The following is a 25,524-nucleotide window of genomic DNA, read 5'->3' as shown; positions in this document are numbered from 1 at the left end:
AGCTTTGTAATGACATTCGTTGGGGAAATTACAACAAATCTAAACTTCATTTCTTTTTGGTTCCCTGATTGTTCCCAATATCTTGACCACTTCAAATCAGATTGATGTGGGAAACACAGGTAAGACTATTTGAAAGATGGCTTTCCAAACTTAATCCACAGAATTAATTCAGGTGGCTAAATTTATTTAGGCATTCAAATGTTAATATATATATATTTAAGAGCAACAGAAAGAGAACGATACATGGATCTTCTGCTGATTCACTCCCCAAATGACTGCAATGGCCAGAGCTGTGCTGGGCCTAAGTTAGGAGCCTGGAGCTTCTTCTGGGTCTTCCATATCGGTGTTGGGGTCCAAACATCTTTGACTGCCTTTTCAGATTCATAGCAGGATGCTGAATCCGAAGTGGAGCAGCTAGGTATTGAACTAGTTTGTATATGATATTCCTGTGTCGCAGGCAACAGTGTTACCCATTTTGTCACAACATAGTCCCTCAATTATAGAAATCTTAGAGCCTTCCCTGCCCTAATCTCAGCTTTAGGCAAAAAAAAAAAAAGTTGGATGATTCCAGTTATCTACTGACTAGTCCTTTTTGAGCATAGTTTTTATAATGAGAAAGATCATTGGGTTTCAAATTGTATATAGACAAATCATATGAACTTGTATATCTTGCTTTAAACAGACTTTCAGTGCTTGGTTTTCTGTCACTTTTAGGATTGAGATTTATTAATTGTTTTCATGCGTGCAAAGGAGTTCTTTTCCCATGGAGAATCTACACAGCAATCTTCCCTAGATTCCTCACAATCACACTGTTGAAAAGCATTGGATAAAGGAATCACTAAATCTTAATGCTTTCTGTATTTTACATGCTTTATCCTTATGGAGCATTTTATCTTGAAAGACGGAGAAACACACTCAGTATTCTCTTGACATATTGGTCTGTTTTTCCTTTGAAACTAGAATTCCAAACATATTGTAAATCCTCTGAATCTTGAAAGTGTTTTAATCTGGGTTTTCTATGCTCAGAAAACTTAAGTTTTGATTTATTCTAGAGAACAGAAAGTTCTCATGATTTTCTTTATTTTTCCTCCTGTTTGTGATTGTGAAGGACTTGGAAAGGAGGAAGAGTGGATGATTGAGGAGTGGGAGTGGTACAGGGGCCGAATAAATGATAATAAATAATTTTTGACAAGCAAAGAAAATGAAAGAAAAAGAGAAAGAAGGTATCTTGATCTACCCTATGTTTTTAAATGACAAGTGGATTCTAAGGGAACTCTAAGTCTGCTAGCTGTCAATTTCCAGTGTAGAAAGTCCTTAATCTTTTTGATTGGCATGTCCCTTTCAAAAGGCTAGTATCACATAAGAACGATGAGTCTCTCTTTGAATACAGCTGCAAATTTAAGATATGTTAAGATTATGCTATTTTGTATGATGTTTCTTTTGACCTTTTTCTATTTCCTCCTAAAAAGGTTTGCTAATCTATTAATTTGGAAACTCCAGCTTCTCATTAGTATTGCTGAGCTTCATGGTGATCATTTTCCTTAAGAAAAAAAGAGTAAAGGTTTTTGATAAATGTTGAGAAGCTGTCACCAGGAAAGCTTTTGTTCTTTTGTTTCCAAATAATTACAAGATGCAGATACTCATAGACAGCTTGCACCTGCAAAGAGAAGTGGCCCATTGAGACAATTATTAGGATAATTCAAGGAGTAAGACACAATACCCCAAATTTTCACTGTGATAAACTGTAAACATTAGAAAAAAACATAATTTGGAAAGGTATGAGTTATTTAGATAAGTGCTTATTAAATTAAATGGTATAACCCATCTCCCACATCTTGAATAATCCCCACATTGGATATAATCACCTAATTAAATTATTGCTATAGTTTTCAATGTCACTTAATTCATGAAACTACAAAAAACAACATTTTTGTTGTATTGTGTTAATGACAAAAAGTATCATGGAGAGAAGAGAACTAAATAATAATAGCTAACTTTAAGGTTGTGCTTATAACTTATTCATTGTGTTAGTCCATCTCTGCTACTCATTTTACTCATTTGTGTGGCTACCATGACAGTCCTGATTTTCACAGGGTTAGTTTGATGATTAAATGAGATAGTGTGCTTAAAGTTTCTAATTAGCACAAGTAGTGAATGTTCAGAAATGTTTACATCTTTTTCTTTTAAATTTGCTTTGCCCAGTGCTGAGATAAAGTCACAAACAGTTCTGGCTCATGGAAATCCACGTTTTACAGTAATGTAGCTTGCAATGAAGAAGGTCCTTTGTGACTTACAAATTGTCATGACTTCAGTGATGATTTTCTTCAAAGAATATTTTATGAAGATTGATTTTTGAGTCCCCCTTCATATTTTTTTGAAAATCTATTAGACATATCATGGTAGTGGTACTCGTAGTTGAAACAAAAACCTGTTTATGATTAATATTGCAATAGCAGTTCAGAAATAAGAATCTGTTTTATGCAAGTTTGCTAAATGCCAAAGTAATACAGAGGTATTAAAGCTTCAAGAAGAAAGCCAATTCATTTCAGTCATGATATCACCTAAAACTGAAGTATTATATAAAAGCTGAACAATGCCAAATGGATTTGGCTGAGATCAAAAGCCAAACCTATTCCTTTTCTTTCATCTTCAGTGTTCCATTTCCTAGGAGTATGACCTTAGTCAAACATCTATTAAAGTTAGCTTTTGATCTCAACCCCCTTTTGGGGTAAAAAAAAAAAGTCAATCTTTAAATTTTTCTTCTAGAGACAATCACTCTATTGTGTTTTAATGTCCCAGTAGTGTGTGAGTAAATAGGATTCTCTGATATATGTGATAGAAGACTGGCTAAATGAGACAATCATTTTTGTGTCAGAGACAAGAATCAAAAGGAAGCATTCTTCAGAAGCTATTAGCTGAAAAAAAATCCCTCCAGGTCAGAGAAAACATGTTAACTGGTCGGTCCCCTGCCTTTTAAGGTCTTTTGATGAAAATGTCTTGTAATTTGATAACAGGTAACTGCTCAATGTAATGTAGTTTTCTTCTCACTAACCATACAAAATCCATGATTAATAGAGGTCAAATACTTCTTTCAACTTTGATATTAAAACTTTGTTTAAAGTTTATTAAACTTTGCTTAAAATATATTCATAATCCTAAGAATAATTACACATTTTCACGCTATCCATAATCAATTAAATGTAGCTAAATCATTATGATTGATTAAAGACCAACAATGACAACAAATGATGATTTTTGAATAAAAAGAAAAATATTTAATATTAGTATATGTATGTTTATGTGAGTGCCATTTATTTGTGTTTATGACTACACATTCTGAGTACTGAAGATTTTTTTTATTTTTTTTTAAAGATTTATTTTTATTATTTTTTTATTGGAAAGGCGGATATACAGAGAGGAGAGACAGAGAGGAAGATCTTCCGTCCGATGATTCACTCCCCAAGTGAGCCGCAACGGCCGATGCTATGCCGATCCAAAGCCAGGAGCCTCTTCCGGGTCTCCCACGCAGGTGCAGGATCCCAAAGCTTTGGGCCGTCCTCGACTGCCTTCCCGGGCCACAGGCAGGGAGCTGGAAGGGAAGCGGGGCTGCCGGGATTAGAACCGGCGCCCATATGGGATTCCGGGTGTGCAAGGAGAGGACCTTAACCACTTGTGCCACTGCGCCGGGCCCTGAGTACTGAAGATTTTTAAAAATATTTATTTCTTTTTATTTGAAAGGTGGAAAAAGGAAAGAGAGAAAGAGAGAAGGAGAGAAGAAGGGGTTGGGGAGAGACAGAGAGATCTTCCATCTGCTGAGTTGGTTTGAGCTCAGGAGCCTGAGTCTTCCTCTGGGTCTCCCATGTGGATACAAGAGTCCAAGGACTTGGGACATCCTCCTTTTTTTCTCAGGCTAGAAGCAGGAAGCTGAATCAGAGGTGGAACAGCTGGGATTCATACTGGTGCTCTTATGGGAAGCTGGCATCACAAGTAGAGGTTTAGCTTACTACACCATAGTGCTGGCTGCAGAAAGATTTTTAGACTATGTTTCTTAGCCTCTATTTCACAGAATGGCAAATTAATTATGTAGGTTTTTTTAAAGTACCACCTGTCCGTGAAACACTGCCTTGAGTATAAAACTCAGTGACAAATAGAGGTTTTGTTTCAGCAGGAAGGCAATACATAGTATAGATAGATATACTCATATTAAAAGGGAGAAAGCAATCACTGTATTCATATAATTGTGTCTATGAAATGTACTATGGGAAACTTTAAAGAATCAAAGTATTATCTCCAGCTGTTCATGTCTTTTATGCAGTGCCTTAAAGAGAGTTTGGACTGCAATTGGTAAGACAGAAAAGAATTGTTTCATGCAAGGGCCAAGCAACAGAGATGTGAAGCTTAAAAAGTATCAGGTTTGTGTGAGTTTTCAGTCTAACTATAGTGTTGATATTCCTGTAAAGATATCAACTCTAGGTTGATATTCTTGTAAAAGTAAATGAGGAGGGGGCAGGCTACAGGAGATTGCAAATATCACACCACAAGTTTAGAAACTTATTGCAAGTCAACAAGAAAATTTCTAACCATCTTTTGTGTAGAGGAAGAATGTGAAAATACTACTCTTTTAAAAAATCAATGATGCTGAAGAATTGGAGGCAGGAAGATCATTCATGAAGTTTAAAGAGCTTAGCTGTGAAAGAATGGGGATCTATTAAAAATGGCTGACAAATCTCAGCTCCTTTTACTTCCCCATTTAGAGTTATAATATATGATTTTGAAGCAGTGCTATGTAAATCTGCTATGAAAAAATTGATACCGAGTTTGAAATTTCTGAACAGAAATTAAGGGTAAAGCAAAATGCACTTTATCTGTGCAATCTGATTATATCATGTAGTATTTTCTAAAATTATCATGTCCTGAATTCAGTTTCAACTAAGCAGAGTAAACTGTTTTCAAAAGCTCTGTGATTTTTCATTTTTATCAGTCATGATTGTTTAAAATAATAATATATATATATATATATAGGTAAAAGATCCTGTGTCCCAAAAAAATGAAAAGCAGTGAAAGCTGCTTAAATGGAAGTGTGATTTGACAAAGCACTTGAAGGCACACTTCATCAGTAAGATCACTGACGAGAGGAGCATATAGATCACATTGCCATTATACCTTCAGCTCTGCAAGGCCTATGATTTATGTCAACATGTTTGTACAGGTTACCATTCATTTTCTGGAAACACAAACTACCTACAATACCATAGGCCTAGGAGGATAAACTTGGGAAAAGGAACCAATTAGTTCAATATTAAAGGAACATATGTTATACAGTCTGGTGAACTACATAGCTGTTATTTTATTGATTCAATACATAAACTTACTAATTGGGAAAATCCTCATGGACATTCACAGATTCACGAAAGACCCTTGACTTATCGTCATGACAGTGGGGAGTTGCTTACATTGTTTTGGCACATCCCATCTTCTTCCAGCTGTGTATATTTATTTATTTAACTCCAGCTGAAGCCGAGGTCAGACATATTATCACCTAAAAGTTTGCAATTCTGACTGAGAAAAAACAAAACAGGACAGGAAAGGGATGTATTTCTTAATGGCCTCTGTTTCATTGGATCGATTTGCATTAGTGTGCCCCTTCAGCAATTGGTTGCAACTAGAAAAAAATGATTTGTGTCTGTTTTGAATTTATTGCTAATAGAATTGTGACAGAATTCAGGAACTCCTAAAGAATGTGACACTTTATGTAAATTATCTATCCAGCAACTCTCAACTTGGAATCTTTATTGTTTGTGTATGTGTCTACGAGTGTGTGTGTGTGTGTGTGTGTGTGTGTGTGTGTGTGTGTGTGTGTGTGTAGTGGCAGTGGATACTTGTTTCTCTTTCATTAATCATCCAGTTCAATGATTTAATCTTGAGCTATGCTTTTAAATATCTAACACTAAAATATACAACACTGATACATTGAGCAGGATAGGTAGGAGTTCGAAGTTTTCTTTACACCCATCAGTTCTGCTGGGCGATATTGAAATACTTGGCACATGGAACTCGAATATATGCTTTTAGTGTCTTAACTTATGATAATGTTATCCAGTAATTCTAAATGAAAATCATACTCTAGATTTTTGTTTGTTTTGTTTGTTTGTTTTTAGTGTTAAATGCAATAACACCTAATTCCTTAGACATCCTGCTATCCTGGAAATGATATTACTCTAAGAAAAATTATTTGATATGACATTAAGAAGAAGAAGTAGTAAGTAGTAGTAGTGGTAGTAGTAGTCATTGTAGTTTTGGGCCCAGCACATGGCATAGCAGATAGCAGGCTAATTCTTTGACTGTGACACTGACATTCCATATGGTCACTGGTTGAGTCCAGATTGCTCTACTTCTGATCCACCTATCTGAAAATGGCCCAGAGAAAGCAGCAGAGGATGGCCCAAGGTATTAAATTCCTGCTTCCACATGTGAGATTTGGTAGAAGCCTGGCTTCGGATCGACCTAGCTCTGGCTGTTGTGGATACTTGTAAGGTGAATCAGTGGATGAATGGATAGAAAGAAAGTTTCTCTGTGCCTCTCCATCTACATCTGTAACTCTTACTTTTAAGTCTAATGAAATAAATCTTAAAGAAAAAGTCTTAACCATACCACCCCAACAGCCAGAATTTTTTAGCCCAGAGATTTAAATTGTAGTTTTAACATGAAATTACAGTAGCAGAAATTAATTTCTTTTTTCTCCCTGATGCTGATTTTGTTTTGTGACTTTTCATTTAAGGGGATGTATAGTAGCTGTGTAATGAAGACTGTCATATCTAGTAACATGTCACTTAACTTCATGGCATTGTAAATTTCTATTTTTCTATCTATTATTGATTTTGTATTATGACTTTTCATTTAAGGGTATGAACAGTAGTGAAATGGAGACTAGCATCCAGATGTGCAGATGCAGTGTAGTATGCATTTCTGCTTCCAGATAAAGATGGACTTATAATGAAACTGTTCACTATATCTTGACAATAGGATGCCGGACTCTGTGACATTGTCCATGCCCTCAATGATGGACATATGACTGAGTATGAAGAACTATGTATTAGTAATGATATAGAGGAACTAGGTGGGGGGGATGGAAATCGGGAGGAGATAAGGGAAATACCAGGAGCCTGTGGAACTGTTTCATAAAATGATAATAATAATAATACAATGTATATTTGACTATTAAAATACAATAAGTTGAAAAAATTCAGATTGATGGAAATCTATGAGTTATCAGACTTGCATTTTATGAGACAAAGTAGCCTCATATTTGAAAGCTGATTTTGAAAAATACCTTGTGTCCTCTGAAGACCTAACAAGATGAGCCAGATAATAGTAGCATCTACTTTTCCCTTATTAGTTATGCAACAGTTTTTTGTGCTGTTGGTTGTCTCAGCTCTCTACAAGTAATTTAGCTGCATGTTTTAATAGTTAGTAGAGGTATATCACAAGACATATAGCAAAGTATAACTGTGAGAAGTTTGCAGTCTCAATAAGGAAGACATGACTAACACATTACGATTAATAGATGATATCAGTAAAAGTTGTTATGGAAGCATTTCATTCCAGATTAATTGTGAATGAAATAAAATTTATTATTAAAAGGAAGGTGGTTAAGATAGTTACACAGTCAGCAATACATAAATATACTTTTGTAATATTTATTTTTAGGAAATATTAACAGACATGTACAATCAATATATTTAAGAGGCACTACGTGAGGTTTTATTGCATGCATGCATTATGTAATAGCCAGTAAGGAAAATTATGTTTACCTGTTCAAACACTTAACATCTCTTTATAGTAAAAACATCTCTTTATATGCAAAATGTCATCTGATACTTCTTATAGAGTAATATACAGAGTATTTATCTTATCTTTAGTAACCCTTGTGTGCAATTCGGTCCCAGAACTTCTTCCTCCTTGCTTCCTTCTATTTTATACCCATGAATCAACCTTTCTCTATTCTTATCCACATCCCTCTCAGGACCCTGGACACCATAATTATATTTTTAACTTCTTTGACTTCTTTAGACTTCATTTATGATAAATACAGTTTCAATAATCAGCCCTTCTGACTCTTCATTTGGTATTCTTCACATCAAAGTTTGAGACAGTTAATTACTGAACTTATTATATAAGTCCTTCCATATTTTGTAAGTTACATTTTTGACTATCATAAATATGAAGAAGGTAGCATTCAAGATGTGGATATTGTTAGAAAATCAACACCTTTAGGTAATTTGAGGGAGTTTGGGTCTCTATTTAAGTAGTATACCAAGATTTGGAATTTAAAAAAAGTCACACTGTTGAATTTGAACCACAAGGAATTGTAGTAACCCACAGAACAATGCAACATGCCTGTGGTTGAGAACCGCTACCACAAAGGGTGGGGAATTATATTCCACTATTGATTGTCTTAATACTTGCATGGTATATGTAAGGAAAGACTGACTATTAAAAAGCCAGATGAGGCTGTGATAGTCAGGAAATGTTTAGGACTCAGGAAAATTCTCTTAGTGGCCATTGATTTAGTATCTTTTTAAAAAGAGAAATCACCTGAGTCCAGCAAGGTAGCCTAGTGGCTAAAGTCATATGCACACTGATTTGTGTTCTGTTGCCCCACTTCCCATCCAGCTCCCTGCTTCTGACCCGGGAAAACAGTTGAGGATGGCCCAAAGCCTAGGGACCCTGCACTAACACAGGAGATCCAGAAGAAGCTCCTGGCTGCTGGCTTTGGATCAGCTCAGCTCTGGCTGTTGCTCCGTGGAGAGAACATCTTCCTGTTTTTATATCTGACTTTGTAATAAAAAACAAATAAATCCTAAAGAAAAAAACGGGAAACACCTTTAAATTTTTGTGAGTTATTACACAGAAGCTTGCTTTCGCAGTATGATTTTGAAATAAAATAGACTTTTCACTCCAGACTATTTTTTGTTTATTATAATTCTAGAGAAATAGTTTAGACCTTGCATTTCTTCTCTAAGCAAAATCTATTTTATTTTACTTTACAATGGGAACTACAGGTTTCCACAAAATGGTAGAAGTGTCTTATACCTCTGTGGAGACAATGACACTTCAAAGAAATCATATACTTCACATTTTAAAATGAATATCCCCAATGAAAAGTATTAAAATATATTTTCCTGAACATCTTTCTAATTTTTTGAAGTTTATATTCCAAAAATTGATGGGTGGATTTAATTTCCTTTCCATTCAGGAAATTATCTTGAAGCAAATTTCATTTTTGGTATATATTTGAATTTGGCTCAGTTTTCTTTTTCTCTCCTGTTAATTTTCTCTATCCCTGTCATTTCCAAATAACAGGCAAGAGATGTAGGCATTATTTCAGTGCATTATTATTTTTAAATCTAAATTTAATTGAGATAATATATCAGCAGTTTTTCTTTTTTCTTTTTTATGTTCTATTAAATTTTTATTTGAAAAGTAATTTCATGGAGAGAAGAAGAAACAGAGAGAAAGATCTTCCATCTGCTGGTTCACTCCTCAAGTGGCCGCAATGGTCAGGAGCTGAGCTGATCTGCAGCCAGGAGCCTCCTTCAGGTCTCCCACACGGGTGCAGGGTCCCAAAGCTTTGGGCCATTCTGGGCTGCTTTCCCAGGCCACAAGCAGGGAGCTGGATGATAAGTGGGGCTGCTGGTGCCACATGGGATCCTGATGTGTGCAAGGCAAGAATTTACCACTGAGCCATCATGCTGGGCCTAGCTTTGTTTTCCAAACTACTGAAAATGTTGTTTTTGTTCTTTGAGTGACAATATCTATGACTTTTGGTTTAGTTATTATATAATGTATTGCATATATTCCTTCACCATTGTGACATTTCAAATTATAATACCGGTTAAAGTGTTTTCACTGAGAAATACCTTGTTTTAGTAACAATGGAATGATCATAGTTAAAAATTTCACAGCGCAATGGAAATAATAATATTTTCTTTCTTTTACATCTTTATTAATAGTTTTTATCATAGATGCCATTGACTTGATAAAATATGTTTTGTAATGGTTAAAATATACAGTAAATATTTCTATATTGTTGTACAACTCAACAAAAAATTATGAACACTTCATAAGTTTACTTGGCACCGTTATATAGGAAATATGCTTATATATTCTTTGTTTCATTCTAATCTAGTATCTGCATCCCTGAAACAAGCACCAAGAGTATTTCGAGTCCCCAGAATTTCTGTGGGAATAAGAAAAGGCAGTTAAACAAACTTGCTAGCAGAATACTATTAAGGTTCATAATTTTATCTGCATTGTGAGCTTTTTATCAGAATCTTAACAGATATCTAAGAATGTCTGTTTTGTAGTAGGCTAACAGGGATCTTTTCTGGTGGACTAGCCTTTACGAAGCAATATTTTCTTTGAGCATGGGTGAATTGTGAAAAGAGGTGGCTCTGCTGGAGGATGCGATATTTTGGGTATTCCTAATACTCCTGTATTCCTGGTTAAGTAGGCAGGAGTGAAGAAATTCTGATTCTAATAGAAGAAATGTGAGGTGTTTTGTCATTCCTAACCTGTATCAAATAGACACTCTTACCCAGAATCACAAGATTTTTCTAGGTGTAGCACTACTGCTTCAAAATAATAAATATGTAGAAGATCAGAGCCTTTAAAACCATAAAAATTATGTTGGGACACCTAACAATACTATATAAAACAGGCAAATAACCCCCCGTTGTCATCTTACTACTTATTAGAAGGTGCATGAAACACTAGAATAACTCTTCATGGCTCAAATTGTCTTCAGAAATTGTTTATTGAGTGGCACCAGTTAACAAGTATATAAAAACAGTATTTCCAATTTAAAGTGATGTCACTAGAAACAAAAATAGTGATTACTCAAATAGAAAATAAACTTCGTAGTGATTGTGAAAATTTAAGACATTTGTGCACAAGCTAAATTCAAATCTATAAAAACTGTTTTTTTTTTTTTAATTGAGTGCACCATTTGACAGTGTTCCATGGAGTGTTAGTGTATGTAGACTTGAAATAACTTTCCTATGCTGGTTTGGAAAATTCATAATTAATACTACATAAAAAATTCTCTGAAGATACTTAGAGCAAGGCACATATGGAGCTATTTTGGAGTACCTACATTTAAAGTCCAATCAAGGCTTAGTGGCTTTGTAATTCTGCAATTGATTTCTATGCCTCAGTCTTGCCGTCTGGAAAATGGAAATATTAATAGTATCCCTGTTAGGATTGTTAAGAATATTAAGTGAATATATGTAAAGTGTTCACAGAAGTGATGAATGTTGCAAATTCTCTGTAAAGTTACTCTTGTTTTTAATCCAGTCAAGACAAATTTGTTGTTGAAGCTTTGTGACTACCTTCCTCTTATTTAAACTGGTTCTTTCTGTAAGATCTCTCAATCTGAGCGCAAGATGACAGGAAGAGAGACAGAGGAGAGATTGTCAATCTGGTAGTCCACTCCCTAATCCTCACAAACAACCAATTCTTTGCCAGGCTGAAGTCAGGAACTAAAGGCTTCACATGTGGATGGCGGGAACTTAAGTATTCGGGCCATTATGTGCTACCCCTTGGGCTCATTAATAGGAAACTATTTTGGAAGCAGAGTAGATGGGATGTGACCTGTAACTATTTTCAGATGTGAGAATGCCAGTGACTCAACACATTATGTCACAATGCCTGTCCCCTGAAAAGATTCTAACAGTTTGTAGAAGTAGTCAAATGGAATGAAGTATGGAAGACAGGTTGGATATTGTTACTTCTCTCTTCATTTTAATCATTGAATAGTAGATTTAATTATGAATGCTTAAAGAGATGAGTACACTTTTGTATTTTTGAATGCCAATTATACATTTGATGAACAGTCTACAAAAAATTAGCAGTTATTTGGTAAGCCAAAATTTTGTTAGGCACTTTAGGTTATGGGACAACAGGTTGCTCAAGGCAGCAACCAGCCTCTCCCACACTGTGGTGTGGCTGTATTTTCTACTATGCTGTGCTGCTAGTTCTAGCAAATCCTTTCCCATTGTCATTTTCTTGACTTCGATGCCACCCCGAATTGTAAATTCTCTGTCTTTTATAAACCAATCATTTGTTCTTTCTGCTGGACAAGTTGAATTCAAGCACAGATTGAATATATCCTCTTAATCCAACCAAGTTTGACAATTATCTGTGCCAATACAGTGATTTCTAGTGCCAGCATCATTTAGGTATTTTTTTTTTTTACTGATGTCTAGACAAATACAGGTGCTATTTATCGTTTTTGAAAACTCCCAATGGCTGTGTTTTGTAAAATTTTTCCTCTTAGTCACAGACCTGACCTGAGTAGCTAGTAACCTATTTACCTCTGAATGGTGATTCCCAAGAACCACTCTAATATTTGTTCCTCCCTTGAGTAACCTGTTGTTAGTTATATGTGACCTCTCTGCTTGTTCAATTATTGATTCTTAGATATTTATAACTTTCCTTTCAGTTGCATTCTTAGAATTTTAGCTTGCAAATGTTTATCTGAACAGAAAAAAACTTTTCTAAAGTATTTTTGTCTTTTCTCAGTCCAAGTAATTTTCTAAGTATATTTCATAACTTAGCAATCTCCTGAAAGTGTATCCGAGTACTAGCTTTGTTTTGAAAGATTTTATTCTTCCCAGTTTACCTATAATAAACTTCAAATCTATTTTTACTAGATTAATTGCGGTATATCACATTAGCATTTTGTATCACGAGATGTTTAATTTTTCATAGTTTAGTCCATCATACTCAACCCAAAGTAGTTTGAATACAAATAACAAACAGGTCACCACACAGTACTTGGTAAGGAGACTGAAGTAATGTGGCAGACCTAAAGTACTTTTCATTTTGAGGAGTGGGATATTATTAATTGCAATGCCTTGAGTGTTAACTTAATTAAATTTTATTTAAAAAATATAAAATCAAATCACAGTGAATTGACTCATCGTTTCATTCAATTATCTGTAAACTTCAAGATTTGATTAGTCATAGTTCTCATATTCACAGTTTTGACAGAAAAGCTTTCAAACTAATATAAAGGGATGGGCATGGTATAACCAATTAAGAAAATATAAAAGCACATGAGTTTTAGAAAACTATATAGTGCAGGACAAATCCAGACAAAATCTTGGCTTCATAAGGATATTAAGGATCAAATAGTCCATTTAAAAATTTTGCATATTAATAAATTAAGTCCCAGAAAATTTGTATGAATCAGATTCTCACTTGTTTTGACAAGATGCGTTTTAGGGCGTCACTGCAGATCCATCTTTTAGGTAATTTTAAAGAATTTAAAAGTCAACTTACTAATGTAAGGATTTGTGGACAAAACAGGCAAAAAATATGGAGACATGCTTTCTCCTTCTAAACCTACTATAGACTCGAGTACTCCTGCTATCTTATGTTCTCTCACTTTTTATCTTTGTGACACAAAGGATTTCATTTATAAAATTGATTTTTTAAGATTTTTTTTTTCTTGGAAAGGCAGATATACAGAGAGGAGGAGAGACAGAGAGGAAGATGTTCCATCTGATGAAAGGGGCTGCTGAGATAAGAACAGGAGACCATACAGGATCCCAGCGTGTCCAAGGAGAGGGCTTTAACCACTACACTATTGTGCCAGGCCCTTGATTTTTTAAACATGCATTGAAATTCTTTTGACTCTAAAGAAGTTTACAGTGTGGTAAGCTTGCAGGTAGTCCTTGTTTACCTACTAACAATAATAGCCAGTCATACTCACACATAGACACACACACATAGATAACTGTGTTTTATCGGAATTTTCATTTAATTTTACATTCAGTTGAATGAAGAAAGAATACACTGTGGAAATAGGGCATACGCCTCAATAGAAGAATCAGGGCAAACTGGGGAACCTTATAGATAAGAATAAAATCAGATACTTATTTTCAGCAAACATGAATATGAACTCAAAATTAATTAGACTTAAACATACACCTGACACCATAAAACTCCTAGAAGGGAACATATAGGAAAAATTTTTCTTGGAAATTATTGCTTCGATAGAATGCCAAACACACATAAAACAAAAGCAAAAATGGCAAAAACCAGTACACATGGTATTAATCCTAATGAAAACACTTACACACAACAAGAAAAACAATATCACAAAAAGATAAACCACAGAATGGGAGAACATATTCTGAAACTGTTTATCTGTTGAAGGTTAACATCCAAATATATCTTAGGAATTTATAAAGTTCAGTAACCAGAAAACAAATAACCCGATTAAAAAAAAAGTGGGCAGACATTGATATTTGGCATAGGAACTTAGGTACATGTAAGAATGCTTGAGTTGGTTTCAGAGTGCTTGGGTTTTACTCCCAGCTCTGCTTCCAATTCCAGCTTCTTGCTAAGATGCATTCTGAGATGCAGCAGATGATGGTTCAAGGTATTGAGTCATGGTGACTTGTTCGGAAGACCTGATTTGAATTCTTAGTTCCAGGCTTTGCCCTGGCCCATCCCTGACTGGTGGGATCATTTGGGGGAATTAGTCGCTGGATGATTGCCTTCTTTTCCCCCTTCAAATAAATAAGTAAAATTTTAAAATGGCCAAAATACATGACTGTACTTTGCTTAAAATAAGTCATACAAGGGACCAGCACCATGAGCCAACATTCCATATGGGTAATGCTTCATGTCCTGGGTGCCCCACTTCTGATCCACCTATTCGGTTGTTACCTGAAATGACAGTGGAGGGTGGCCTACGTCCTTGGCACACTGAACCCATGTGGGGGACCCAGAAGAGGTTCCTGGCTCCAGGCTTCATCTCAGATCAGCTCTGGTCATTGCAGCCATTTGGAAAGTCAACCAGTCCATGGAGTATCTTTCTTGCTCCTTTGCTCTGCAAATCTGCCTTTCAATAAACAAAAAATCTTGAAAAAAAATACCTTTCTAGTACATCTAAAGAGTCTCAACATCTCTAACCACCAGGAAGCTGTAAATCAAAACCACAATGATATATCACTTCATCTCTGTTAAATGGCTATTTTTAATTTTTTTGAATAATTTTCTAGCTTTTAAATTTAAGAATTTTAACCCTTTGCCACATTAACATCATATGTAGACATTACAATTACATATTTGTAGGTTGCCTTTTTCTTGAAATAGAAATATTAATATCACAGAGATGCATGAGGATGATTTGTAATCTGGGGAATCCAGTGTACATTATAAAGTACATTATATAGTTCAGTGAAGGAATATTGATAACAATGTAACAAATGTTATGACAGTCACCTAATTGGCCATTATTTTTAAAAAGAATTTACTTATTTATTTTTTGTTTGAAAGGCTAAGTGACAGATTTTTTTTAAAAAAACAGAGCAATCTCACACCTATGGGTTCACTCCTAAGTGCCTGCAATACCCAGAATGAAGCCGGGATCCAACAGTTGCATCTATATTTACTTTTTTGTTTTAAGTTTTGTATTATTTCTATTACAAAGTCAGATATACAGAGAGGAGGAGAGACAGAGAGGAAGATCTTCCATCCAATGATTCACTCCCCAAGTGACCACAACAGCCGGTGCTGCGCTGATCCGAAGCCAGGAGCCAGGAACCTCCTCTAGGTCTCCCACACGGATGCAGGGTCCCAAGCCTTTGGGCCGTGCTGGACTCCTTTCTCAGTCCACAAACAGGGGGCTAGATGGGATCCCGGCATGTTCAAGGAGAGGACTTTAGCCGCTAGGCCACCATGCCAGCCCTATATTTACATTTTTAAAAAATTTTTTTAATAAAATTTTATTTTAACATTCTTTACATAGTTAATTAGGGTAAGAAGGTTCAAGGGCTACAGGAAAGTGGATAATACTAGTATGTTTTCCATATTGTTACCTTCATGTTTAAAGGGGGGGTATTTAAGGGAGAAGGCCCACCCAATTTCCCACCCTCCCCAGGTCCCGGATGTAGGGCATGCTCTGAGGTTCTTGCTCAAGTGGTTTTGATATTGCAACCGTTATGAATTGCTGTCAATCTTGCCACTCCAAGCACTATGCGGTCTTTGAAAAATCCACTGATTGACATAGTCCATCATAGCTGAGATGGTTGGTTGACCTGTTCCGTCTTCTCTCTTTTCTTCGGTAGGGTTCTGAGTCCAGCATTTAATTAGGAAGATCTCCAAAGAAACTTCTTGTATGTGCTAACAAGTACAGGGTCTGGCACCGTCTATCGCTCCAATCAGCTGGTGGCTGCAATTGCCGGGTTGGTTCTGTTCTTACTCCGACTTCCACCCAAAGGAAGCGGGTGTGTTTTAGTATAGGAAAAATAAAAGGATAAAAAAGCTACCTGGAGATTTTAATCACAGCCTATTATTTAAGCAGAAGTACCAACAAAGTTATGCATTCCAAAGAATCATAATCCCAAAGGGATAGCACTTCAGAGTATTTCCTCTGAAGATGGTGTTTTAGAAGGAATGTAGTATGTTTAGAGAGTCTGTTTAGAAATAATAGTCAAATGGTTTTGACAAAATCACGGTTTATCTGCAAGAGTCTTGGAATTTTTGAAACAGTTTGTATTTTACCATCTATTTGTTCTGTGGTTTGAATTGGAGCTCAGATACGTCATCACATATTTTTTGGCAGCTTTTAAAAGTCTTCATTGTAAGCTGAAGAAATTACAAGATTTGAAAATTGCTTTGTTAAAAAAAATAAGAACTAATTCAATTTTAATTTACTTTCAGCTCATGCTGTGGATCAGGGCCCTTTTAAATTAATGCATCCGTATTTTAGTTCCACTTTGAAATGGGCCCAATTTTAAAAGGCATGGTTCTGGTTTTAGGTATAACAGCTGCAGCAATGGCTGAGGCAATGAAGCTGCAGAAGATGAAGCTGATGGCTATGAACACTCTGCAGGGAAATGGAAGTCAAAATGGAACTGAATCTGAACCTGATGATCTGAATTCTAACACAGGTGAGTGTCTTCAGGAATCTCAGTTGGACGCCTCTTACTGTTTTATGGCTGTATGGGAGAAAAGAGGGATCACGGCAGTAGAGAATATCATCTATAATACTGTGATTTTAAACAGTCACCCTAGAAGTATAAGATTAAGATCTTATTGCTAGCTTAAATATTGACACTAGATAGCCATTCCTATTGCAGACTCATTTAGTTATTTCCGTTGTTTATAGCAGTAGGATTAAATATAATCTCTTACAGTGATAGCCACTGTGCTGTCCGCTAAAAGCTGCCCATTCTACCTTTGCCACAGAGGTCTTAATTCCTCCTTTTCTAAAGAAGGAAAGACTGAGATTTTAGGTTGTCACACTACAATCTGTTTTGCTGTTTGGAATACCATCTCCTTGGCTGAATATGGATGCTGACAGACCCCAGACATTATTGACAGAGGCTAGAGAAAAGGAATGGAAGAATGGAATATATATATATATATATAATATATATATATATAAAATATATTCACAATACATTATATATTCATATATAACCATATACAAATACATAATATATGTAAATATATATTACAAATATATATTCTATATAATATAGTATATTTATTCGATTCCTTTTCTCCAGCCACTGTTTTACATACAATTTTAATATAATTATATTATTGTATATATATATAAAATATGTATAATATTGCAGAAAGTCAGAAAGTGAGTGAAAAGAAATAAGATTCTGAAGTGGACTGTGTCTTGCCTTTGCACTTATTTTTAAAATTTAAAAAGAGTTACATATTCTTATTTATTTGAAAGGGAGAGAGAAGAGAGAGTGAGAGAGAGACAGATTGAGATCATCCATTCATTGATTCATTTCACAAATTCCCAGATGTCCACAATAGCAATGGAAAAAGCCATAAGCCCAGCACTTGACCCAGGTCTGCCATGTGGGAGGCAAAACCACAAGTATTTGAGCCATAACTTGCTGCCTTCTCAGGATTCACATAATTAAGTAGCTATAATTATAAATAGAGTTGGGACTAAGAACCAAGCACTCTAATACCATATATCATATATTCAAACTGCATCTTATCTACTGTGCCAAATCTCCAGAACCATAATACTTGTTTTTATTCCTTTATGCTGCAATAAAGTGTAATTTTTCCCTGATCATCAGAACCCTTAAAAGTCTTTTGATGTAGGTGGGATGATATGTGAATGAATGAATGGATGAATAAAGTTTATTTGGAGGCAGAACTATAAAAGATAACAAAAAAGGTCATGGTAGTCTCAGATTTCCAAGCTTACTCTGCTGTTAAATTCAGCATAATGTGATAGATTGTCAATAACTTTACTTACCTCATTTTAGGCTCTTAAAAATTTAAGCATGATCGAATCTATTTTGGAAGAAAACATGAAGTAGAATTAGATAGCAACTTTACTTAATCAAATTGTTAGGAGAAATCATTATGAGTTTAATACAGTATAAATACACTTATCTAAAATTTCAAAGTTGCTGGTAGATTACGCAATGAAACTTTTTCTTCAGGGGTCATGGTGATACTTTCTTTAAAGCCGGAGACTGAAAAATACAATAAATAAAGTAACTAACAGCAGTAGTTATGATATTTACCAGTTTCTATGGTAGTACATAACTTAACTTTACCAAAATCTCTAGAAAATGGCATTTATAATACTCTCATTTTACCAATAAGGAAACAGAAGCACATAGTATTTCAACTTTATTTACAGTCAAAAAGCTGGTGAAATACAGACATGAGTTTCAGTCTCTTTTCTGGCTAAGTCCAAAGTATTTGTTCCTTCTCGATTCTGCCTCCTCCTCAATTGTTTTGATAACATTTCACTTTATCAAGTCCCTTGTATAAAATTGTAAAAATAAGGAAGTGTGAGAAAACAAAGATCAGTTTCATAGTCCTAATGCCTCTTACCTCATAATGGATTTTAAATGTTAGGATATCTTTGGAATGACTACATTTGACATGAAACTTCTTGAAACTGAATTTTGTTGTCAAGGAATGTTTTATACAAATAAGGATGAGTGAGGAGTCATGCAATGACTTCTATCATATCTCAGGGATACCATTTTCATAAAAAGACTTTCTAAAGAATCATTATGCTTCTCCATTCGCGGAATAAACTTGCATTCTTATTTTTAATGTTGCATAGTTAGTAGTTGTTCTTGCTAGATAGAACTTGGTATGACCTTGCCAAACTATAGAAATGCATTCTCATGATAAAACAAGGTATTAAGTTTCCATCTGTGTATAATGTTAAATTTAGCATTGTAATAAAAAGACAGTGTTTACTATCCTTGCTCGTGAAGAGATTGTAACCTAGCTACTACAATCTTGATGTGATAAAGGGATCAGACTTGAAAGATAATCATCATCTATATGTAAGTGAAGGCTAGGAGGATTTTAAAAGTCCAGATAAAGGAAATCTTTCTTCTGTTAGAAAACAACTACTGTTTCACAAGCAATCATTTTAAAGGGAAATTTATTTTGATAATTTTAGAAGTGAATGTTTTTGACAGCTTTGGATACTAGTATGACTTTGATTGTGTTTGGGTCACCTGTTTTAGTATTTATTTAATTTTCTGTTTATTTGGGAGGAAGAGTTAGAGACAGAGAGAGAGAGAGAGAGAGGAAGAGAGAGAACAGTTCTTTCTTCTGTTGGTTCATTCCAAACATGGCTGCAACTGATAGGCTAGACCAAGCTGAAGATGGGAATCTAGAACTCCACGTGGGTCTCCTATGTGGTTAACAGGGGCCCAAGTAATTGGGCCATCTTCTTTTGCATTCAAAGTACCTTTGTAGTGGGATGAATCAGAAGTGGAGCAGTTGGTGCCTCAATCAGTGCTCATATGGGATACTAGACATTGCAAATGGCTGTTTAAACTTACTGTACCACAATGAAAGCCTTTAATTGATGCATGTAGGATCTGAATAATAGTTATGACCTTGGTTTTAATGCAGGTTACTGGTTGAACTAGAGTTGGGAAACTGGCTAAGTAGCTCAAAGGGTAGATAGGTCTTAGATAATTGCTGAGACTATTTACACAGTAGGTATTAGATTTAATGAGGAGAAGGAAAAAATCAGTCAATTTGATAATATACAATCAAACAAATGATGTGCTATTATGTTAGAAAAATGCATTTGTGTAGTGGCATAGAAGAGATCATCAGATTATGATCTAATGTAGTTATTTTCAGCTTTGTAACAGAATACTGGTGGTATATTTGAAATGATCAGCAAACAATAAAAAAAGTTCAAGTGTGTCACTGAAATAAGCAGTGTGGTTAGTGACCATTTCTAACCCACTCCAAGCGGAGATAAAGTAATTATTGAATAAGATTCAAAACAGAATTCAAGTTCTGTGTTAAGTACCCACAATTCCACAATATATGGTGTTCCAACAGAGCAAAAGGCAATTTCTGAAAGAAGACATAAGTCACTTAAATTTAAATGTTGATGATATAGGTGAGAAGGTACAATGTGCAAAGAACTGAATGACTATATTCTGGAACAGAATGTGATAAAAATAGCAAGAACAAAATACTATGAAAATATAGAGAAAGAAGAAAATTTTTTTCTAAGACAGTAAGGGATGGAATACAAGAGTAGGTTCTGTTATTTGAGCTGTGCTTTGAGTTGAAAGTGAAAATCAGAAAGTGGGTGGCTTCAAATCATGTGGTAAGCAAACAGCAGGATTCTCCTGCGGAAACATTTCCAAGCAGTGGTTCTGAAGATCTCTCAGGTCACTCTGGGACTTAGACGAAAACTGAGTATATGAATTAAGAAAATGTTACGTTTCAGGCCCAGAAAGCCTTGATTCATTAATTTCTTCTTTTTAATTTTAGATTTTTTTAAATCTTTATTTCAAAGTCAGATGTACAGGGAGAAGGAGAGACAGTGGGGTAGATCTTCCATCCAATGGTTCACTCCTCAAGCAACCACAACGGCCAGAGCTGAACCAATCCAAAGCCAGGATCCGGAACCTCCTCAGGGTCTCCCAAACGGGTGCAGGGTCCCAAAGCTTTGGGTCGTCCTCAACTGCTTTCCAGGTCACAGGCGGGGAGCTGGATGGGAAGCGGGGCTGCCGGGATTAGAACCGGCTCCCATATGGGATGCTGGGATGTGCAGGCCAAGTACTTTAGCCACTAGGCTCCTGCGTCGGGCCGATTCATTACTTTCCTATGTTAATTATAAAGCATCTACTTAAAATTTTTATTGAGTTAACTTTATTTATGTAAACTGAAAAATACTATACACTGCACAGTACAGATTTAGGAATGAAAACGGTTTCTAAAGTTAAATTTCAGAGTTCTAAGTGACTTAGTTGATTGCAACAGTCCCACACAACAGGTGGTGATTGAAGGATGAGAAACTTGTTGGTCATCACAGAGCTAGGTAATGAAATATCTGACACTGGTTCCTACTCCCCTGATTTTGCCACTATAACATCATTCCTCCAAAGTTTAAATAGGATTTTTAGTATGATCTAAGGTACTCACTAACTTTTACTTTGAGGTAGAGTGCCAATTAATAATCCTAGAGATGAAGATGAAGTTGACCTATCTCAAATTTTGTTTGTAAATTAGGTGCCTGACCTTAGGTCAGACCTGACCTGACCTCACAATCTATTCTTGGCATTATCATTTTGTCTATATTGGTGATACATTTTCTGTTGATAATATTTTTCTCTTTGATTAAGAGGTATAGCAAGCAAATGCTTCACTTAATATTCTCAAACTGCCACATTAATTAAATCTTAAAAAAAAATTACACCTAACGGGGCTGACATGGTGATATAATAGGTTAAGCTGCCTCCTGCAGCACCAGCGTCCCATTTGAGGGTTGGTTCATTCCAGCTACTCTGCCTCCAATCCAACTCCCTGCGAATTCTCCTGGGGAAAGCAGCGGAAGATGGCCCAAGTGCTTGGGCCCCTGCTGCTCACATGGGAGTCCTGTACAGAGTTCCAAGCACCTGGTTTTGGCCCAACCTAGCCCAAGATGCTGTGGTCATTTAGTGAGTGAAACAGAAGATGGAAGAGCTCACTCTCTCTCTTTCAAATGAATAAATATGTCTTTAAAAGGAATTATGCTTGGGGCAGGCTTTTGGTATTAACTCCTAAGACACCACATGGAATGCCTTCATGACATATTACAGTTCCTGGATTCGACTCCTGGGTTTGCTCCTGATTGCAGCTTATTAATAATACATTCCTTGAGAAACAGCAGTTAATGGCTCAAGTACCATGACTGAACTGTGCTAATTGAAGACCTTGATTGATTTCCCAGCTCCTGACTCTGGCTTGGCACATCCTAAGTTTCTACAAGCATTTAAAGAGTGAACTGGTAGATGGAAGATGTCGGCTGGTCTTTGTCTATCTCTCAATATCTCTTTTTCTTTCAAAGAAAGAAAATAAATTTAAAAATACATTAGATCTACAAACACTATAAATCATTAAATAGGTTTAGGATCTTATAAACTCGTTAAGTGAAAATTGAATGACTCAGTCTATTCAGGATTGCCATTTTGCCCTCTCATGCACAACATCTGTTGTTACAAAGCACAACTGAAAATGAAAATGAAGGATTTCTGTTAACATCCCTTGTTTGTGGCCATGTTAATACACTGCCTGACTGAAGCATCTTGTGCTTATGGATCATTTTCAAATGATCTGTGTAAACATAAAATTTAAAAACATTTTTTTTATAATTACAGGAGTATACTGTAGCTGGACTGCTACTGAGATTCTTTGTTATTATTAGTTGCTAATAGAACAGAAGGCAGAATGGCACGTACAAAAGGATATAAAATATTTAATTATTATTTGATGTTGTTCATGTGTTTACCTGTCATAGTATTTTTAACAATATTACAGTTTGTTTTCACTATGCATTCTTTATAATTTCTTTTTTTAAAAAGATTTATTCTATTTATTGGAAAGTCATATATATAGAGAAGAGAGACAGAGAGGAAGATCTTCCGTCCGATGATTCACTCCCCAAGTGAGCGCAACGGCCGATGCTATGCGCTAAGAGCGCAACGGCTCTTATTTGTCTGTGATCGCTTTTTTTTCAAAACATGTATTAAGAAACTATCTTCTCCATACTTGAATTTGGAAAACAATGCAGAAATGTAACATTTTGCTGGAAAATAATGATAACAACTATCATTCAATTTTCTCTTCACCAAAACAGCCATGTTAGTTCTTTTCTTTTAATTTATTTGTATTGGAAAGGGAGATTCACAGAGTAATATACAGAGAAGGATCTTCTGTCAGCTTGTTCACTGCACAAGCAACCACAACGGCCAGAGCTGCGCCGATCTGAAGCCAGGAGCCATGAACCCCCTCTGTGTATCCCAACCTGGTGCGGGGTCCCAAGGCTATGGCCCTTCCTCAACTGCTTTTCCCGGCCATAAGCAGGGAGCTGTAAGGGAAGTGGGACAGCTACAACATGGACTGGAACCCATATGAGATCCAGCCATATACAAGGCAAAGATTTAGCCACTGAGCTATTGCGCTGGGCCCAGCCAAATTATTTTGAAGGCCTACTTGCATTATGCAAATAAATTTCCAAGTCTATTGAGACCACCTGAAACAAGTAGGAAATGCCCTCAAACAACAGGAATCAAGTGTTACTCCAAGATGTTTAACATAAGTGAAAGGGACTCTTTCATCATGGAGTTCTGTTACATCCTTTTATTTCACTTATCCATATTTTTGAAAGATTTTTAAGAGCAAAGAAAGAATAGAAAAAAATTAAGAGCATTAAATTTAAAAAGGGCAAGCAAACATAGAAATTAGAGATTATGAGGCAAGAACACATTCTCTTTTTTGAAGACAAACCTCCAAGTTTCTTCGATTTGAGGTTTTGTTTAATAGGTTCTATAATGGCTGTGCCATGACTCTGCATCAAGATTTCAGCATGAATAACAACCTGTTCATGTTTCATTTAGCTCCAAATGAGAAATTCTGTCTTTTATTGTTTTAGGAAATTAGTCTGTGTACTATTGCTCCTGGAGCTTTATAATTAATCACTAAAGGTTATAGCTGCGGCGAGTTTGTGGGAAAGAGATGCCTGAACGATTATAATTGTAGCTGTCAAATCAGAAATATAGTTATACAACAGCAGGTCTCTTGTTAAAAAAAAAGTAACAAAGGCTTCGAGGGTCACCCATTTTCTTGTAGGAATAAATGGAGTAATTTTCAACTGTGTTGCTGATTTCAGAAAGATGTGCACAGTGACTTCCTCTGGAGATTCTGTGATGATCACCATGTAAATCTTTATCCTCTGAGTCCCTGTTTGTTCTGACTTTCATGTTGGTTTAGCCTCAGTGCAGCAGGTGTTCAGTATTTTATCTTTTAGAACACACAGTTTATAGTGGAAAGAACCAAGTAATAGAATTCACTTGCAAATTTGAATTAGAAATTCCCAAGGTTGCCTTCTTTCTTCATGTTATCCAAACATCGCGTTAGATACGAAAGAAGATGTTTGCAGAGAATCAAAGGAGACATCTTCTTTTCATTTAAGTGCTGATATCATGAACTGCTTTAGAATATTTTTGTCATAAACTTTACTACTCATTCCATCTTTCTTTTGTGAATATGGCCCTGTAAGAGAAATTTAAATCAGAAGATGTTAAGGTATCTTTGAAAATCCTTATAAAAACTTATTCCAGCGATAAACAAAACTCACTACTGAGTAACTGTTAATTATTATTTTTATTGTGTTTTAAAATTGGTATTTATTTTAAAAGAAGAGATATTTAGAGAAAAAAAAGAGGGAGAGAAAAGGGGGGAAGACTCTAATACACTGATGATCTTTCCAAATGCCTCACTAGCCAGAAGGAATAGGGCTTGGACCAAGAGTGAGAAACTCAATCCCGGTCTCCCTTATGGATGATAAAAAATCAATTTCTGGAGAGATTCCTGCTGCTTCACAGGGTCTGTGTTGGTGGGAAAATGAAGTTAACCACCTGAAATGAGAATTGGGTCCACACACTATTTCAGAATCTGCATGTCTTAACTGCTAGACTAAATAATGCTACCTATTATATGTATGTTTCATATTTCATGCAGTACATTAGGAAATTCTTGTTTTAGCTGTGACATTAGGATTCATTTATATGAAAATATCTCAGACATAAGCCAAAGGTTTGTTTCTTCTTGACAAATGATGTGTTATCTGACCTTACAGATATTCTTTACTAATCAACATTTTAATTTTCTACATAATTCTTCACAATCTTGTTTGAACTCAGCTGTCATTAGATTAGAGGGCAAAAGGATCCCACCCCCCACAAACTATTTTGACCTGGGAAAAATCTCCTCAATGGGATGTTTTATATATATATAGATATATGTATATCTATATATATATAACCAGGATGTCAAATATAGAGTCTCTTAAGAATGAATAGAACAGTGCCCAGTGCAATAGCGTAGTGGTTAAAGTCCTCGCCTTGAACGTGCTAGGATCCCATATGGGCACTGTTTCTAATCTGGGTGGCCCTGCTTCCCATCCAGCTCCCTGCTTGT

The 25,524-nt window shown here is 35.6% G+C and overlaps 1 protein-coding gene across 1 annotated transcript in view; it reads left to right on the top strand.

The window, feature by feature from the left end:
* DACH2 (dachshund family transcription factor 2) overlaps positions 1-25,524 on the top strand; it is a 468,995-nt gene that overhangs the window by 305,893 nt on the left and 137,578 nt on the right. The window contains exon 4 of the mRNA XM_040999528.1: positions 16,836-16,967. Within this exon, the coding sequence (XP_040855462.1) occupies positions 16,836-16,967 (132 nt within the window). The remainder of the gene's footprint in view (positions 1-16,835; positions 16,968-25,524) is intronic.

The sequence above is a fragment of the Ochotona curzoniae genome, unplaced genomic scaffold, assembly GCF_017591425.1.
Source record: "Ochotona curzoniae isolate NIBS_2020 unplaced genomic scaffold, NIBS_Ocur_1.0 scaffold_1852, whole genome shotgun sequence".
Taxonomy (NCBI): Eukaryota; Metazoa; Chordata; class Mammalia; order Lagomorpha; family Ochotonidae; genus Ochotona; species Ochotona curzoniae.
Note: the sequence above shows the minus strand (reverse complement) of the source record. Positions and strands in the feature narration are given on the sequence as shown.